General features: G+C 40.4%; 1 protein-coding gene across 8 annotated transcripts in view; it reads left to right on the forward strand.

Moving 5' to 3' along the window:
* NCOR2 (nuclear receptor corepressor 2) overlaps positions 1 to 19,827 on the forward strand; it is a 3,277,114-nt gene that overhangs the window by 2,817,156 nt on the left and 440,131 nt on the right. For all 8 annotated transcript variants that reach the window (XM_044068530.1, XM_044068534.1, XM_044068533.1 and 5 more), the window contains one exon: positions 4,211 to 4,313. In XM_044068530.1, the coding sequence (XP_043924465.1) occupies positions 4,211 to 4,313 (103 nt within the window). The remainder of the gene's footprint in view (positions 1 to 4,210; positions 4,314 to 19,827) is intronic.

Genomic DNA, 19,827 nt, shown 5'->3' on the forward strand with positions numbered 1-19,827 from the left:
CAGATGGGTTTTGGATATCATTCACCACGGTTACAGGTTTTATTTCCATACATTGCCCCCTTTCAAAGGCATGCCAGACGTTTCTCCTCCACAAAGAAAAGAGGCTCACAAGCAAATTTCTCTGTTACTCCAAATAGGGGCCATTCAGCCAGTCCCCGTATCAGAAAGGGGCCTAGGATTTTATTCTCGCCTGTTCCTAGTACCAAAGAAGGGGAACACGTGGAGACCAATTTTGGATTTATCTATCCTCAACACTTATCTGGACATTCCCAAGTTCAAGATGTTGACGTTACAACAGCTTTTACCTCTGCTGGGCAAGGATCACTGGATGGTAACTTTAGATCTCAAGGAAGCTTACCTTCATGTGCCTATAAGACTAAGTTGCAGGAAGTATCTGCGTTTTCGAGCTGGAAATTCTCATTATCCGTTCTCTGCATTGCCCTTTGGCTTATCTACTGCGCCCAGAGTATTCACAAAGGTTCTGGCTCCAGTGATAGCTTACTTCAGGCTAAAAGGAATTCAAATCTATCCTTACTTGGGCGACTGCCTGATTCTGGCTCAAGAAAAGGAAGACCTTCTACAGCATCTGGAATATGTTATAGCAGTGCTAAGATGCCTAGGGTATTCTGTGAACGAAATAAAGTCCAGTCTAGTACCCTCTCAAGACATGTGCTTTCTGGGTGTGAGACTGAATACAGCAGCCCAGATGGCCTTTTTAACCCCGGACAAACAAAAGAGTCTATCCCTTTACTTCCATCAACTATCTCATCAGTCCGTGCTGACTGCAAGGACAGTCCTTCAAGCATTAGGGTTCATGGCATCTTGTATTCTGGTGCTTCCCAATGCCAAACTGCATATGAGGAAGCTGCAATGGTATCTCAAAAATGTATGGACACAGCACTGCCAGGATTTGGACACTGTCATTCAAATAATACCTTGCCTTCAAAAAGAATTTTTGTGGTGGGCTCAGGAATGTCACCTAAACAAGGGACTCTCTGTGACCCGGCCAGAGGCGAGTCAGATTTTAACGACAGATGCCTCGGACATTGCTTGGGGAGCTCATCTAAATGGAAAGTGGATACAAGACAAGTGGCCTGCCAGACTACAGCATCTACATATCAACATGAAGGAGATGTTAGCAGTCCAGTTTGCATTAATGGCTTTCAAGGAGTTACTTCTTCCAGGGCAGGTGTTGATTCTAACAGACAACACAACTGTCATGTGGTACATCAACAAACAAGGGGGAACACATTCTTATCCTCTATGCAGGCAAGCAATGATTTTATGGGAGACTGCGCTCAGCTTGCAACTAACTCTTCAGGCAAGGTTTCTGCCGGGAGCACAGAACTCCTTAGCAGATGTGTTAAGCAGACAAATCATGGATCCCCACGAATGGAAACTGGATCTTCATGTATTTCAGAAATTGACAGTGTCATGGGGAACTCCAGACATAGATCTGTTCGCTTCTCCACTAAACCACCAGCTGCCAAAGTTTTGCACAAAGGGGTTTCATCACACAGCTTGGAAAGTGGATGCTCTTTCTTTCAGTTGGAAAAATCTTCATGTGTATGCCTTTCCACCTCTGCCTCTTCTTCCAAAGGTGCTCTTAAAGGTCAGACAAGACAAGCCAAGGATGATTTTAATAGCTCCAGATTGGCCTCGGCAACACTGGTACCCACTACTAAGGAGTCTGGTACGGAAGCCTCCATGGCCTTTACCTTTGATTCCACATCTGTTATCTCAGAAGGACGGTCATCTGCTCAATGTCAAGCTTCACTCTCTTCATCTGACAGCCTGGCATATTCTGTGTTGAAACACAGCAGGTCTCAACTTCCTCAACAAGTTTTAAATGTGATTATGGAAGCTAGAAGACCTAGTACAAGGAAAGTGTACATGAAAAATGGAAGAGATTTTTATTTTGGAGTACAGCAAAGAATTTGGAGATTTCTGAGCCTAATTTGAGTGTGGCTCTTCAATATCTTACTGAGTTATTGGACAAAGGTTTGTCCTTCTCTTCCATTAAGATTCATGCTGCAGCAATTTCAGCTCACTATGATTGTGACCCACCATTGTTTTCGCATCCTTTGTTCAAGCAGTTTCTTAGAGGGGCAAAGAATATAAGACCCCCGTAGAGCTCCTACTCCTGCTTGGGTTCTCATTTTTGTGTGGGAAAAACTTACTCTACAACCTTTTGAGCCTGCGGCTACTGCTGAATTAAAATACTTGTCATGGAAGACTGCTTTTCTGTTGGCTATTACTTCTGCAAGGAGGGTGTCTGAGTTGCAGGCCCTTATGGCAGTAGAGCCCTTTTTGATTTTCCATAAGGATAGGGTATCATTACGTACTAATCCTTCCTTTATGCCTAAGGTGGTTTCTAGTGTGGCTTTAAACCAAACTATTCATTTACCTACTTTTTATGCAGACCCCCAAAATAAAGGGGAGAAGATTTTGCACACTTTAGATGTGCACAGGCAATTGCGTTATTATTTGAGCAGGACTAAGGATTTTAGGCAGTCTCAGCAGTTGTTTGTTTCTTTTGCTTTGAGTTCGCAGGGCAAGCCTGTGTCAAAACAGACTATTTCTAGGTGGATTGGGTTTTGCATTGCATTTTGTTATTCCCATCATGGCAAGGAGATTCCAGCTGGGATTAGGCCTCATTCCACTAGGGCTACTGCCACTTCAACGGCATTTCTAAGGGGGGTGGCAACTAAGGATATATTGGAGGCAGCTACTTGGAGTTCAGTGCATACTTTCTCTAAGCATTATCACCTTCCTCTCTACTCTAAGTCTAGGGCTGGTTTTGCCACAGCTATTTTGCAAGGCATGTTGTCAGCTCCTGCTTCTTTATGATTTGCCAGCCTCCCTTTCCTCTGCTTTGGGATTCTACCCAATAGTTAGGACTGCAGCAATGTGGAATGAAGAACATAGTACAGTTTTGTACCTACCATAAATGTAGATGTTCGAGGATCCACATTGCTGCAGTCCAATTTACCCTCCCTCCTTCCCCTCTGTGTTTAGGGGTGGTTGTGTAGGTGAGGTTATATGCTGATATTTTTGTATATATTGTACATATTTTTGGTGCAGGTATATTGGGCCTTGTCTTTTTAGGGTCTTCTGACATCTGGGGCAAGAAAAGACTGAGGATATGGCGTCGGTCATGCGCATTAGTACCCTGACGTACTGACGTCAGTCTAATGCGCCCTGACCGACGTCAGCCATATACTTTGGTATTCGGGCCGACTGGACAGCGGACTACCCAATAGTTAGGACTGCAGCAATGTGGATCCTCGAACATCTACATTTATGGTAGGTACAAAACTGTACTTTCTGCATGAGTGAAGAGACCAGCTAATCCTGTTGATGAGGACTTTATGGTCTTGTCACAGACCTGATGAAGGCTTTATTGCATTAGTTAGCTGAAAGCAATTTTAGTTAAAAGGCTTTTTATGTATGTCCTTTTATGTATATGTTATGCTTTTCTTAATACCTGATCTTGGAATGTGGGTTGCAAATAGATAGGTAGTGTTTTCTTTAACTATGATTTAGTTTGATCTAATCAGTAATAGTGTATGGGGGTGGGTACATGCTGTTCTAAAAATGCACTTTTACAGCTCTGTTTATATTATTTGCCATGAATAGGCTGGCTTAAAATTAAACAATATGTATATTTTCCACACCTGCTTCTAAGCATATCAAATCTGATTTGTTTAACACTTTTAAAATATTTCTGACTTTTTGTTACTGAGGACCGCTTGTCTGTGATGAATGAAGGCATGTTGCTCTGCAACCCTATCTCGGTTTCATGACTTTTGGAAATTATTGTGACTGAGCTCATCAACTAAGTTGTAAGACCACTAATTTCTCTGTTTTTTTTTTTTTTAACTCCTTAAATGAAAACAAAATCACTTGAGTATGCTGTCCTCCTTCTGGCCATTTTTGGGTAGATCAAATTATAAAATGATAGCTACCGTTTAGTGTGATACAGTACATTAATGCAGCATAGAGTTTCAGGATGATATTAAAATTACTTTGTGCTTCCTAGCTTAGTGATCTTTTAATTGGAAGTGGTCATTTCTAGGTGTAGAAACATGGTACTCTGTGACCTGCCATCAGCAAGTCTTAGGGCATTCAGATTGATATGTTGTAGATATTTACTGTTTTGGTTGTACAAATTTATCATTTTGTTATGTTGGTAACTTTTCTTTTCTAGGGAGCTCCTGTGCATATTCAGTCACCTTACAGCTCAGAACACCTAAAAGTTCCTACCGGTTCCATTACACTGGGCCTTCCAATGCTGGATTCAAAAAAGTCATGTAAGAACAAAAATAACCAAATGAATTGTCACAGCAGTGAAGTTTGAAACTCTTGCTGGAATTAAATTTGGAATGTCTGTGATTTATTTTCCTGTACTGCATAGGAAAAATTTTAGAATTTGTACCTGTTAAGAAGAAGTGCCAACACTTTACTGTTCTTGTCCATTTTAAGAGTCCTTACATTTTTGATGCTGAATGCTATATAGTCCCTTTATCATAGGTTTGAATGTTGCTGACCCCTCCTTTACCACATGTAAAGTATGTATGCATATGTTATGGTGACTAGCATTGCTTGACAGTCCAGTTTGATTCCTGCCTTGGGTTTCTTCTTTGAGACGTTTGCATATATATATATATATATATATATATATACATATATATATATATATATATATATATATATATATATATATATATATATATATATATATATATATATATATATATATACATATATATATATATATATATATATATATATAGTGTGTGTGTGTGTGTGTCTACGTATGTGTATGTTTGTATGTATGTATGTACATACATACACAGTATACATACATATAAGTTTGTAATATATATGTAAATTATATATATGTGTGCGTGTGTGTGTGTGTGTGTGTGTGTGTATATATATATATATATATATATATATATATATATATATGTATATATGTATGTATGTGTGTGTGTTTGCCAGAATATCCACTTTACTTCCGCATCCTAAGGCAGGTGGATTGCCAAATTTCCAAACTACCTGTAAAGTGTGTGTGTGTGTGTGTGTGTGTGTGTTTGCCAAAATATCCATTTTACTTCTGCATCCAAAGGCAGGTGGATTGCCAAATTTCCAAACTGCCTGTAAAGTGTGTGTGTGTGTGTGTGTGTGTGTGTGTGTGCACATTATATTAGTGAGAGTACTTGTGTGCTGGGGCCAGTGTAACTGCATGTCCTTTAACTTATGATTCAGGTACCTGTTTAGAGTAGATACGTTAGTACTATATCAGCTGGTATGTCAGCTTCACTCTCATCTGGGGTGGAATATGATGGCTTCACTCCCAGCAGGGGTGTGAGAAATGTCAGCTTAACTCTCAGCCGGGGTGGGGAATGTCAGCTTCACTCTCAGCCGGGGTGGGGAATGTCAGCTTCACTCTCTGCTGGGGTGGGATATGTCAGCTTCACTCTCAGCTGGGGTGAGGTATGTCAGCTTTACTCTCCGCTGGGGTGGGATATGATATGTCAGCTTCACTCTCAGCTGGGGTGGGATATGTCAGCTTCGCTGTCAGCTGGGGTGAGGTATGTCAGCTTCACTGTCAGCTGGGGTGAGGTATGTCAGCTTCACTCTCAGCTGGGGTGGGGAATGTCAGCTTCACACTCAGCTGGGGTGGGATATGTCAGCTTTACTCTCAGCTTGGGTGAGGTATGTCAGCTTCACTCACAGCTGAGGTGAGGTATGTCAGCTTCACTCTCAGCTGGGGTGAGGTATGTCAGTTTCACTCTCAGCTGGGGTGGGGTATGTCAGCTTCAATCTCAGCTGGGATGGGGTATGTCAGCTTCACTCTGAGGACTGATGTTGTTGCAAACATTAATGGTTAAGGAAAGTAGTTATTTATTTAGACAGAGCATGACCTTTGTATAAAACAGCTTACATAAGGGCATAACCATAACATAACTGCTCTCTATGTTATCCCAGTGCAGATGGTTATGTGTAGATGCTCTTTGCATTTAATTTTTGCAGAAGTGTAACTCTTGGGATTCTGTCCAATTAAAGCCTGAAGCCAGCCTGAACACTAGAGACTTTGACATGTCCCACTTGATGCCTTCTCATCCAGTTTCAGGATGTCTGAGCTATAAAGCGTCAGCAGCAAGCACCATATTCAGTTCTTTTCTTACTAGTGGAGTCTGATACACCTTTGCATTCTAGTACATCAGTTCACCCTGAAGCCAAAAGATTTTTCGGATAAGTACTCAATTTTTAAACTTTGTATTAGTGGAGTAATTTTCTGTTTAGATGTCTAAAAAATGTTGATAGCTGCTTAGAGTGTGGGAAATTATCCAGCAAGATTTCCTCGCTGTTTGTTTTGACTGGGTCAGGGGAATGATGTACTCAGTTGTCCCTGCTGTGCAGACTTATTTCCACACTGTAAGGCATAGAGATGAATCTTTGCAGAAATATTTAGAGCAGAATAAATTAAACCTGTGGCCTAGGCTTATTATGGCATTATCCGGTCTTTCTGAAGACCTCCCACACAAAAGGAAGACAAGAATGCTGGACCAGCCATTGACACCATCTCCATTTTTCCAACAGCCCTTCCAGGCTTGAGATTGTTGAAAGAGGTGTGATGCTTTTGTAGCCCTTGATCTGACAACATCCCATGCCTGTGTCAAGACCCTTAGGGAGGCCACCATGCCTAATGCACAAAGACACCCACTCAGGCTGGGCAGAGCCATTACAGGAATCAATTGGGTCCAGAGTCACTGGGCAGACACTGGCTTCTGATGCCAGGATTCTAGTTATTGGGGGGGGGGGCAGCATCCTATGTGTCTTTGTGTGTGACAATGTACCTGAGGATTAAATCTAGATTGCTGCAACCTGCCCATGACCTGAAGCTTCCCTAACTGTCTCACACCCAAATATAACACCAAGCCGCCAAAGACAAAAAAAAAAACTGTCATCAGTTTACCCCAGCTTCAGCTAAATGGAACAAAACCATACTTCTAACAGGCCTAACAGCAGGACTTACTCAGGTTACCTGAGGATCTCATGGATTTTATGGGATCCAGACAGTACTGCAAAAAAAAAAAAAAAAAAACTCCGTGCTCCAGAATTCTTTCCTGTTAAGACAAAGAGAGACCAATTCCCACAGGAGTCTCCTGATTCTGGTGACTCTGAGGTTGATGAATTGACATATGTTGACCAGTTTCCTAATAGATCCAGTGCCATCTCGGAGTCTGAGGATACTTTAGTCCTTTAATTGGGAAGTTCATGAATTCCCACAGTTCAAGAAGAGGTTTGGTCAGTGTGACGCCCATGCACTGGCCCAGTAATTAAGGAGCCTCAATCCTGACCACTAACACCAGTGAGGAATGTGCACATTGGGAGGATAAGTACACACACAGTAAAGTACAATTTCCCTTAAGAGCACATAGAGAGCTCAGTCAGTCTGGGGCTGGTTTCTCCCTCACTCTCCAGATCCTTAGTAAGACTCTCCACTGGCACGGCTGTAGGGTAAGATCTCAGCTGAGTGGTCAAGTCAAAACCTCCAGCACCCTCTCTGTCAAAGCAGTGCTTCGTGTCCCTGGTTAAGTAGCTCACACACACACACACACACACACACACACACACACACACACACACACACACACACACACACACTTTGAAATTTGATTTATATACAAACACACAGGCACTCCTGGGGAAGGCTGGCACAAGTTCACTAGCTATGTCCCCTTCTGCCCAGACTGTAAGGAAGAAATCACTGCCACCAACCACTACTTATCAGCTACTAATAAGGCTCTTCCCAAAGGGTGACCAATTCTGCTGTGTAATGTTACTGTTATCCAAATGGTAAGTGTGACTAAGACTTGAAGGCTATTGGAGTGGAGTGTACAGTATCACCATATGCATATGCAAGTACACTAAGAGCTTAAATATCTTTATACAAAACCAGCCACAATTAAAAGGTTTTGAAAAGTGCACCTGTTCCCTGACTTTATGAGGTTTAACACCCACTTGTCTTTGGTAACATTCAGTCAGTTGGAGAAAAATAGAAAAAGCCTGATGCCTATATTTTTTGAGGGACAGGAATGAGTTTAGGGTTGAGGGAGGATTTTGGGGAGGGGGGGCATGGAGATGCTCTGCTGAGTCAGGGCTGCTCCCTAATGGTTCTCTATCACGGGAGCCACCAGGCCTGAATTCGCGGTTGGTTTGCCACTTCTTTGGGTATTTGCCTTTCTATTACCCTCAGTCTGTATAGCAGGAAAGGACAAGACTTTGCTAGGGTAGTTTCTACTGAACCTTAATAGCGGACCTGAAGAGATTCTTTGAGTGTCTGCATGGTTTTCCAGACACCAAATGAGAAAGCTGTATTGGTACCTAGAAACAGTTGGTGCCAGCACCAGTATTCCTTACAAACGTACATTCCCATCCTCCTCTGCATCAAGAGGGAACTCCAGTCGTGGATGTAAGCATTCATTGCCAGTTGAGGGGGGATTCTTTTCCTACCTGAGATGGGCACTCAAATCCTAACAATGGATGCCTCAGACCTTGCATGAGTGATCTATTCACAGGAAGTGGCTGTTCAGGGCACTTGGAAAAAACTGTTTTTAAAAAGCATGTTAACATCAGGGAGATAATGGCAGTCCACAGGGTGCGTAATGGCAGCCAAGTGTCCTTCTCATAAGGACAGACAATGCCACAGATGTGGTACATCAACAAACAATGAGGCAGCAACTTGTACCCGTTGTGCAGACTGGCTATGCAGATGTGGGAACTAGCACATGAGATGGGTATGACTCTCCTGGCCCAGTACAGTGAGGGTAGGAAAATAACCTGGCAGTTTCTTTCATTAGAATAAGCCCAGACACAAGTGAGTGGATGCTGAATAAGGATTATATACTTCCTGGGTACAGCTTTCAGGTGTTACTTCAATTGACTCACTGATGGGGTGTGGCAAGTTCAAAACAATCAACACAAAAAATACTGCACAAGGGCTCCCAAGAAGGGAACATGGAGGACAGATGCCTTCTCTTTGCGGTGGACATGTTTATTTCTGTATCCTTTCTATCCCTTACCCCTTATCCCCAGGGTGTTACAGTATGTCAGGGAGAACAGGTCATAGGCGATCCTAGTGGCTTCCCTGTAGCCCACGTAGCTTTGGGTTCTCCCTCCTACTAACCATGGCCAAAGAAAAACAATGGACACTGCCCCTAGTGGAAGACAGCCTTACCCAGAACAAGGGTTCCACAGCACACCCTCACTTGAGCACACTGAAGCTGGCCGGTTGGATGATCTAGTACTTATTCTTTGCAGGCAGCTTTTTTCCGGAGGATGTCCTGCTTATCCTAAAAGAAGCTAAGTGACATAGAGTCAGAAATCTTACATTTCAAAATAGAATCAATTCTGCCCCTGGTGTTTTGACAGAGGGAAGCAGTTGCTGCAAAATAGGCTATCCTTGGTCCTTAGCTGTCTGTCAAAGCTCTATAAGATAGGGCTGTCTTATGCATCCATCAAAATTCATGGCTCAGCAATTTCTGCTTTCTTACCTAGCCACTCATTTGCCAAAGAGGGATAAAGTCATGACTGTGATCCAGGTTTAATTAACAGCTTGGGTGACCGACAGAGCAGCAGGGATGAATAGGTGTGTCTTGACAGCATGGACATCTCTCTGCAATGGTCCATGGTAAGCCTGGATACATCATTGGGAGAAGGCAATGGTGGACCTGGCTGAATAGCTTTGGAAGTGGGATGATACACAACAATGTCCCCATTACATGCTGCCCCTTGGATGTGACCACATAACCAGAGGGAGAAGTGGGTTGGGCATTCAAGGAACCCACCCTGATGGACAGACACAAAGACAGCCTGGCTCCTAAGATGCCGTTTAGATCCACAATCATGCCGAATAGTACCAGAGTAAGTTGTAGGGGGGTAGGAGATTAGCTGGTAGATCCACAGTGGGTATTGGGCACTGGAGTACTAGGCCGGTAGAATGATGTAAGGGGTCAAAAAAATCTCTGGCTCCTTACCTCAGGACCCCATCTATTTTTTCTCATCACTCCATGAAACAGTTTCCTAAAAGGATTTCACACTAAGGCCAACTAGTGAAGAACATATACCCCTTGGGATCTAAATTTTGTGCTGGAAGAACTTACCCTCTCCCTTGAGTTTGCTGCTTTACCAAACATTAAGATGCTCAATTGCAAAATAGCCCTATGAGTTGCACTAACTTCTGCTAGGCATTTTTCATAACCCCAAACTCTCATGTGTAAGGAATCATTGTTGATCTTTCATAAGGACAGGATAACCCCATGTATCATCCCCTCCTGTTTGCCTAAAGTAATGTCTGAATTTTCCTTGAATCAGGCTATTAACTTCCCCGTTTTCTTTCCATGTCCTCAAGACAAAGGTGAAATGACTTTGCATTCACTGGATGTGCAACAGCTCAGATTGTGTCTAAGCGAAACTAAGTCATGCAGAAAATTTGATCAACTATTTGTAGCCTTTGCAAAAACAAAAGAAAGGAGGACTTGTAAATTAGCAGACCATAATTGTAAATTTCATCTCATTCTGTTACTGGTATCATGGAAAGCCAGTGCCTGACAAGTTCGGGATGTACACTGCTTGAGCTATGGCTACTACCGCTGCCTTCCTTAAAGGAGTTCCCACTCACAGCATCTTGGAGGAAGCCACCCAAACTCTGTCCATACCTTCTTCAAGCACTGTAACTTAGGTTCTACGTCCAGGGCAGGGTTTGCCTCAGCCGTCTTGCTGCAGCTGACCTCTTCCATGCTAGCATTTAACAAGCTTCATAATTTTCTTTAGCTCTGCAACAATGAACAATGAAGAACACAGTCTGCTTGTGTTTGGTAGCTACCATAAATGTAGATGTTTGTGTAGCTTCACTGTCACTCCTTCTGTCCTCTCACTGGGGAGTAGGATGGGTACCCTTTCCATTCCATTCTTGCAATTAGGTCCTTTCCCTCATGTCTGTCATGGTCTAAAGGATGTTTATTGGTAGAGCATGCTTCTGGCTTCCCTGGAGAGAAGGTGCCTCTGGATAAGGGCAAGAAAGACCTGAAGATGACACCACTTGATAATCCTTAATAGCCCTGATGTCATATATGATGACATTCACCAAGTCTTGGGGGAAGGTGAAAGCCTGTGGTAGTCAGGACAGCCTTGGGCTTCCACAGGGCAAAATTCCAGGAGTCGCTACTGCAGAAACTACTCAAAATATTTGTACACTTTAATGTGGGCTTAATATAATGAAAAGTACTGTACTTCTCATTATATCAAGCTCACATTTTAGAGTACAAAAACTGGTCATTAGCTAGCAGGCAAATATTATAAATGTTGTATACTTGGGGTATCAAATGTGGTTCAGCCATGCTGTCCCACATTACTTCAAACCTTTATTTTTTCCTAAGAAATGAAAATATATTAGTATTATAGAAAGTTAGTTGGTTTAATGTTGTTGTTGTTGTTTGTCTTTTGGCTTTTCCCGGTTAGGGGTCGCCACAGCAGAACTCCGGTCCGCTAATGATTAGCAGTAGATTTTCACAAACGCCGAGGTGCCAGCTCGACGTTCAACTTTCAACAAAGGCATGTCCATGTACGCATGTCTTTCGAACGCCCGCCCAACCACGGGGAGAACATGCAGACTCCATACAGAAGACACTCCCCGCACTCTAGCCGAGAATCAAATGGGAGGATCTGTTGCCTCTTGCTGTGAGGCAACAACGCTACCACTGCACAAAGTTAGTTGGTTTAATAATGTTTATTAAAACCATAATCCCCAGAAAGTGTACAAAGACTTATGCATAACTGACCATTAAAAGTCCCCAAAGAAATGGATCTGTGTCATAAAGGAAGTGATCTGATGAAGTCCCTAATTATTAGGATAAAAGCAGTTAATCCTTTTAGTTTATTTTTTGTGTTAATTGACTGCATATAAAATTATTTAGCTCACTTCCCCCATACATTATTATTTTATTTTTAGTGATTGTCCCTAGATTTGTTTATGAACCCTAGCATATTGCATATACTGGATGAGTCATAATTTAGTTTGGGCTTTTGTATGTTTTGAGATCATAGAATTAATACGAAGAACAGTAGGACTGACATCCAGTGTTTGGAAAACTGAAAAACTGTACCCTCAATAATTCAATGAGCTTCTAGAATATCATCTACAAGTGCCCCAAGTCTGGAGGTAGTTTCATCCTGGCTAATCCTTGCTTGGAGAGAAAATGTAGTAATAGCAATGCAGTGCAATACCTCTGGATTGAAGATATTTACTAACATCCCTTAATAGAGACAAGCTGTATAAACCAAAATGTAAAGCTGGCAAGATATGGAACAATTTAACATCCCTGGAATTTACATAACATTCAGAGAACTCCAGAATCTTAAGTCCTTTATTATGTGTTGCAAAGGTTAATTCATAAATTAAAATGTAAATAAATAAAGGAAACAAAAGAAATGTTAACATTAATAAACACTGGTGAAAAATAATTATGGGAAGTGGAGTAACTGAAGAGTTAAAAAAAAAATATCCAGTTACAGTTATATTAATTTTTAGAATGTAAACCTTGTAAAGCAAATCTTGTACTGCTCCATCTCTCTGTACCCCTTAATATGTTGTTCATTGATTTCGAAGTGTTGTTTTGTTAATTGAATTAGGATGTTGGGAAAAGGTAAGTATTTTAGTCAGGAGTACTATACCTGTGTCAGTATCACCTACTTGATGGTAAAAGTAGGGTTGCAGGTGAGCCTAAAGGAATTAAGTATACCGTTGTCTATTAGATGTACTGTTTCCTAAACTACTGACTTCCCAGTATGCATATCAGTATTTGATTTTTCTAGCTACATAAAGATTCTATAGGGATGCAACATCAGAAACCTGACTACTGTATTATCCCATGTTTTTTAATATAGTTCACTACTCTTTTGTATATATCTGTGGGACCATTTACATTAAAAGGTAATATAGAAAGCATCATTATTTTAAAAAAGTTATTATTCCCACCTTTTATGAGTAACAGCTTTTTTAAGTGTCTAGTTCCAGTTTTTGTGTTACATGCATACACTAATGTTTAGCATTTTAATCTTTTATGCAGTTGTTTATTGTTATTACAAAACTTTTTGTTTTATTAAAAGCTCTCAAAGAAATACAACTCCAACACACCCCTAAAATTTATTAACTTATGTTTTATTTATTTTATTTATTTTACATTTGTTGACCATGTTTGTCTGGCTGAGCTAGTGGCTCATTTTCAGCAGAGACTTGGGGAGAAAAGCTCCATAGTAAGACAATGTTATACATCAGATACAGAAACTTAAAAATATATTTCAGTTACATACACATAAAAAAGAATTATACATTCAGGAGTACACAAAAAGTTTCAAAAACATATATACAATATTTGCAATGTTAGAGAAGTGATGTAGAGAAACCAAAAAGCACTATTGTGAGGCAAAATATTTTGAAAAGGAAATGCATATCTAGGATGGACTCAGTAAACCAGCATAGAATAAACTTAATATATACGATCAGAGGTATATAGAGGGGTTTGTGGTAATAAACATGGTATGAACTAGTGAGAGATAAAAGAGGAGAGACAGCAGCAGGTGAAAAGGATAGTCTAAAAAATTAGCAGAATAGCATGTACTTATAGTAAATTACCATTAAATAATATGGAGAGAAATAGGAGAAAAAGTACTGAAGAGGAAAGATGAGAGAAGTGAGGTTGAGATCAGGGAAAAGATTAAATAAAAGGAAGCTGTTAGCGGAAAGTACAGGTGGAAGAATTAGACAAGGAAGAAGCGGTGTGAAAATAAGTAGTGGTAGAGTATAGGTAAGAAGGGCAGAAGAGAGAGAGGGGTGTTGAATACTAAGGAGAAAGAAGGTCATGGGGGATGAGTGCAGTAGCAAGACCAGTTTTTCTATAGGTGTTCATGAGTGGCAGTTTTGAATTGTTTAGGGTGGTTAAGTGACCTAATTTCTAGGGGTAGTTTGTTCCAGGATGTGGCAGCATTGTAATTATAGAGTATACAACCTGTTTTCCTCTTAGGTTTATAAATCTGTAGCAGGTCTTGGTCGGAGCTGCAAAGTGGTCTAGCAGGAGAGTATTTGGATATAATTAAAGTAAGGCTAGGACAGAAGGAGGGCAAGTATAGGATGGAGTGGATAAGTTGTAGTTGATGAAGTTTGAGGAGGTGGGGAAATTCTAGCCAGTCTAGTTGCTTAAAAGATATGCAGTGGTGAGACTTATATGTTTGGTTTGCAGAGAATATGGCCACCTTATTATAAGTAGTTTCTAGTTTGGTGAGGAGTGTGGAGTTCAGATTTGTGAATAATTGACAACTGTATAATAGAGTAGGAAGAAGAAATGCATGAGAAAGAGTTATTTTGGCCCTGTTGGTTAAGAATTTCTTGTTGCAGTAAAGGTGTCCGAGCTTCTGGTGTGTCTTTTTAATACAGTTTGTGACATGTACATCAAATTTAAGCTAATCATCTATTACGACTCCTAGCAGTTTTGTGCTAGGTTCTACAGTGATGATTATGTTGTTGCTAGATTGAATAGTAAAAGTAGATTTGAGATTAGAGAGGTTCTTAGGGAGAAAGAGTAAGAGCTTAGTTTTCTTTGGGTTGAGACTTAATTTGTTGTCACTGAGCCATGGTATTAAATGATGTTTGTATAGTAGAGTGTGGAGGACTGATGGATTGTCTGCGATGGTGATGACAGTAGAGTCATCAGCGTATTGTACAAGTGATGACTGTGAGCAAGAGGTGTGTAATAGATTAGTGAAAATATTAAAGAATAGAGGCCCAAGGATAGATCCTTGGGGACTCCCATTTCCACAGTGAAGGGGGGGGGGGATTGAGCAGAGAGCGATTTGACTGATTGTTGGCGGTTTGAGAGGTAGCTTGAGAGCCAGGAAATAGTAGGAGAAGAGAAATTAAGGTTAGTTAGTCTGGCCAGGAGGAGAGGATGGGAGACAGTGTCAAAGGCTTTGGAGAGGTCCAGGGACAGGCAAGAGACAAGTTTATTGTTTTCACGAGCAAGAGATATAGTATTTATGAAGGATATTAGTGCGGTTGTGGTACTGTGTTTGGGATGAAAGCTGTGTTGTGTGTGTGTGTGTGTGTGTGTGTGTGTGTGTGTGTGTGTGTGTGTGTGTGTGTGTGTGTGTGTGTGTGTAAGTAGGTTTTCCTGAAGTAAGTATTGCATAACCCAATTGTGAATAAATTTTTCTAAAATTTTAGAGAGGGGAGACAGTATGGTAATTGGTCTGAAGTTAGATATGTCTGAGGAGTTTCCTCCTTTGTGTATAGTAATGTGTAGAAATTTTTCCACATTGAGGGGACGTAGGATTCAGTAGTAGAGCAGTTGACTAAGATAGATACTGGGTAGGCTAGGGGTTCTGCTGCAGTCTGTAGGAAATAGGAGGGTAGATTATCAACTGAAGGGGAGCAGTGTTTAAGTTTAGAGAGTAAAGGTTTTATATAGTTTGTTGATACAACTTTGAGGGAGAAAGAATCTTGGGGGTTGGGAAGGGAAGAGAAGAGGAGTTAGAGGGTTTGTTGGCACTGTTACTAGTGGGGAGAGAGTTAATTAAGGAGGTTATAGATTCAATAAAATGATGGTTGAAGATCGTAGCTGTTTTGTCTGGTGTGTTGTTTGGGCAAGGGTTAGGAGGGGAAGGGTTTCCAGGGGTATGTGATAGAGTTCCAGAATTTTTTGGGGTCTGATTTAAGGGTATTGTGGGGCTTAGTGTAGAAGTTCTTTTTGTCATTGTGGATGAGTTTTTTTACATGGTTTCTGAGTACTTTATATGTCTGTAGAAGAGAGGGGGTCCTGGTTTTATTCCATAGTTTCCATATCCTATCTCTGTTTTTCATAAGGGCACGAGTAGCTTTAGTAAGCCAAGAAGCTGGTTTAGATTTAATTCTGACTGTGCGGAGAGGGGCGAGGGAGTTAAGGATGTTAAGAAAGGTAGTATTAATACTAACACGAAATTATGTACATCTTCAGATATTGGCATTTTATCCTCCTAATAGGAATAGTTATCCCAGACTGACAGCCACATTTACAGATTTGGATTAACCTAAAAAGAAAGTTATGCAGTCTAAGATGCATGGTATAGCCTGTGCTTCTACTAAGTGCTGTCTGGGTTTGTCTTATCTTTATTACTCTCCCAGATTGGGAAAACACTTGAATGCTTTCAGAAAACATTATCTCCTAGGCATTGAACAAAAGAAGTATTCTCTTTTATTGCTTTTTTATCAGATTGTCTCCATGGAGACATGAGGATCAGATACAGAGTTGCTTCTACAAGCACCCATTTATTTACTAGAGGAAAACTTTTTTTATTATATTTAATGTTTTATTTATTTGCTTTCTCTTAAAAGTTGTTACTTGATCAAGCCAAAAGCCTTAATCCAGATATTCCCCTAAGCAAGACTGAGAAAACGCACATACTTTTTTCTTGTATCATGCTCTTTTGACCAGACTTTTTTCTGTTTTTACATTGCAGTGACTACATTTCTTAAAACTGAACAAGGAGAAAAAGAAGGAAGAAAAAAAAACAGGGGCACCTGTTTACTTTAGTATCCCCATTACATTCGAAAGTAACTGAGAAAACTTTACTTTGTAGCATGCAGATATATATCATCATACCCTTGTGCTAAACTGGTAGATTCCATTCTCCAGAGATATTTGAAAAGGATACCACAATTCTGTAAAGATTCATGGTCACTTTTAGAGAGCCTGAACAATTTAACTATAGACCACCACTCTAACTTTCTGACCATTGATGTCGTAGATCTATATACTTCCATCCCTCATATGGAAGCAATTGAATGGGTCACTCTAATTTTGAAACATATGGACGCTTCTAATAATGACATTTATGTGGTGTCAGAACTACTGGACATTATCCTTACTAATAATTTTTTCACTTTTAATAACCAGTTTTTCTTGCAGAAACAAGGGGTAGCAATGGGCTCCCCCTGTGGAGCAAGTTTGGCTAACCTGTTTGTTGCCTATTGGGAAAAATGTTTTATACTAGACAAACCAGAAATATCTAAACTTTGGGTTTACTACACAAGATTTTTGGACGACATATTCGTCATTTTTAGAGGCAACAGCAAAGAAGCTGATAGGTTTATTGAATACCTTAACTCTACTACTTCGTTCCTTAAATTTACATACCAATTTGGTACAACCTATATTGACTATTTGGACGTCAAACTAACTAGATTACCTAACAACAAATTATGCTCTACTATTTATAGGAAGTCAACGTACTGTAACTCTTTTTTACATTTTTCTAGTTCGCATCCTTCCAAACAGAAATGATCTATTGTAAAAGGCCAAGTAGTTAGAGCAGCTAGGATGTGTTCTACAGATAATGACTTCCTAGGAGAATGTGCTCTATTAGAGAGCATGTTTGTGAGCAGGGGTTACCCTTCTCAACTTATTCAAGAGTTAATCTTGGAAGTAAGGAACAAGCGAGAGTTAGGTTCACTCAACCCCATTTTGTCTGGTACCGGTAGTTTTCACACAGTACCGACTCCAGTTGTTGAGGTAAACAGTGACTTTCATCTCTCGAATAGCCTTACTAATTTTTGTTCAGGCAACAGAGTAAGCTCTGAAACGGTACCAATAGGTATAGACCAACAATACAGGCACATTTTCATATAATGATAGTGAGCAGATTAAATTCTTGCTACGCAAGAATTGGCACCTACTATCTAAGGACAGTTTATTAATTGAGAAAATTGGTTCTTTACCAGTTATTACTTATAGGAGAGGTCTGAACTTGAAAAGTCTTTTGGAACGTAAACTATTTAAGTCCAATAATAGATTTAGTGGTTTTTCCCCTTGCGGTGCTTGTAGTATGTGTCAACATGTAACAAGAAGTAATCACTCCGAGTTAGCTAATAGGAAATACTTTATCAAGCACAAACTTGACTGCAACTCAAAAAGTTTAGTGTACTTAGCTATGTGCAAAATTTGTAACGCTTTTTATGTGGGAAAGACCGATCGCAGATTCCGAGATAGGATCTACAAGCACATTTATGCTATCTCAAAAAATAAGTGCAACAATGCGCTAGCTAAACATATTAATGTTAACCCGGATCATTGTTTTCAGTTTTTAGCTATAGACCAGGTAGGACGTGACATTAGAGGTGGTCCAACTTCTATTCAATTAGAGTGTCGAGAACTGGAGTGGCAGCTTTTCTTGAACGCTTTTTGTGTCCCGGGTCTGAACGACAACTGTAATATTTCTTGTTTGTTGAAACAGAGGAGTGTTTTAACATAATTAATTACTTTTAAAAATGTTTTTTTAAAAATATTTTTTAAAAAACAGTATAAAAGGTTTTAAAAGTTTCTTATTGACATATTGTCTAGGTTAGTTATACACTGTTTAATCAACAGAGACTTTGTGTTTCAATACTAGTATTTTGGGTACTTTACGTACTTGAGTACAGACTATTATGTGAATAGTCAAAAGTATGTTTCACAATTTATTAATTTAGAATTGTATGTACCTGTTACGTTTGATTTTATTGAATGACGTATTTGAGTCTCCTGTTTTGTTTGTTTAGGTGCACGCAGTGGCTTGTACCTTTAATTTTGTGGGAATTTCTGATTGGTCAATAGCACTGAACTGCCTTTGGGCAGAACTTTTAAAAATTTTAAAAGTTTCTAGTGACATTCTTTTTATACATTCTTTCTGAAGAAGTTTCCCATTTTGGTGAGACGAAAACGTGTCTTGTGCTAATAAACTTGTGATACGTTAATTTTTATTACCACTTACTACTGTGTGGTTTTACCTACTTTTGGACTGCTTGGCTCCTTTCGTCTATCACTTTGGAACTCGGGCCGACTGCGGGACCACTTGACGGCAGATAACTCAAGTGTGATGACTGCAGCAGTGTGAACAATCGAACATCTACATTTATGGTAGGTACAAAACTGTACTTTCTAACTTGTCTGGGGTACACCATAAATGAAAAGAAATCACAACTAGTACCCTGTTAACAGATTACATTCCTGGGTGCAAGCTTGAATACAACTGCCCAGATGGCTTTCCTCACGCCAGGGAAGCAAATTAATTTGGTAACTTACTTCAAACAAGTGGCCACAAAAACCCTGCTATCTGCAAGACAAATACTGAAAGCCATGGGGTTCATGGCCTCCTGCATTCTTCTAATTCCATATGCAAGACTGCATATGAGGAAACTACAGTGGTATCTAAAAAGTCTATGGAGTCAGCATTGTCACAGCCTGGAAACAATGATTCCTATCATACCTTGCCTACGCCTGGAGTTCCTATGGTGGGCAGAGGCCTGCCACCTAAACAAGGGACTATCATTCACACTACCCCCTGCCACCCAAACGCAGGGAAGTGCATTCAGTGCAAATGGAACCCAAATCAAATGCACCTACATATCAATCAAAAAGAAATGTTAGCTGTACAGAATGCTCTGACAACCTTCAAGGACTACATTCTTCCAGGACAACTAATAATAAACACGGACAACACCACGGTTATGTGGTACATAAACAAGCAGGGGGCACACATTCCTACCCCCTCTGCAGACTAGCCATGCCATTGTGGAACACAGCCTTGAGCTAACAAGTGCACCTACAAGCTCAATTCCTGCCAAGAAAATTGAATACACTGGCAGACGGACTAAGCAGAAACCTCATGGACCCACACGAGTGGAAACTGGAACCAAGGATTTTCAACATGTTGACAAGCGAGTGGGGGAGCCCAGACATAGATCTA

Source organism: Protopterus annectens, chromosome 4.part0 (assembly GCF_019279795.1).
Source record: "Protopterus annectens isolate FY-2018-M chromosome 4.part0, PAN1.0, whole genome shotgun sequence".
Taxonomy (NCBI): Eukaryota; Metazoa; Chordata; order Ceratodontiformes; family Protopteridae; genus Protopterus; species Protopterus annectens.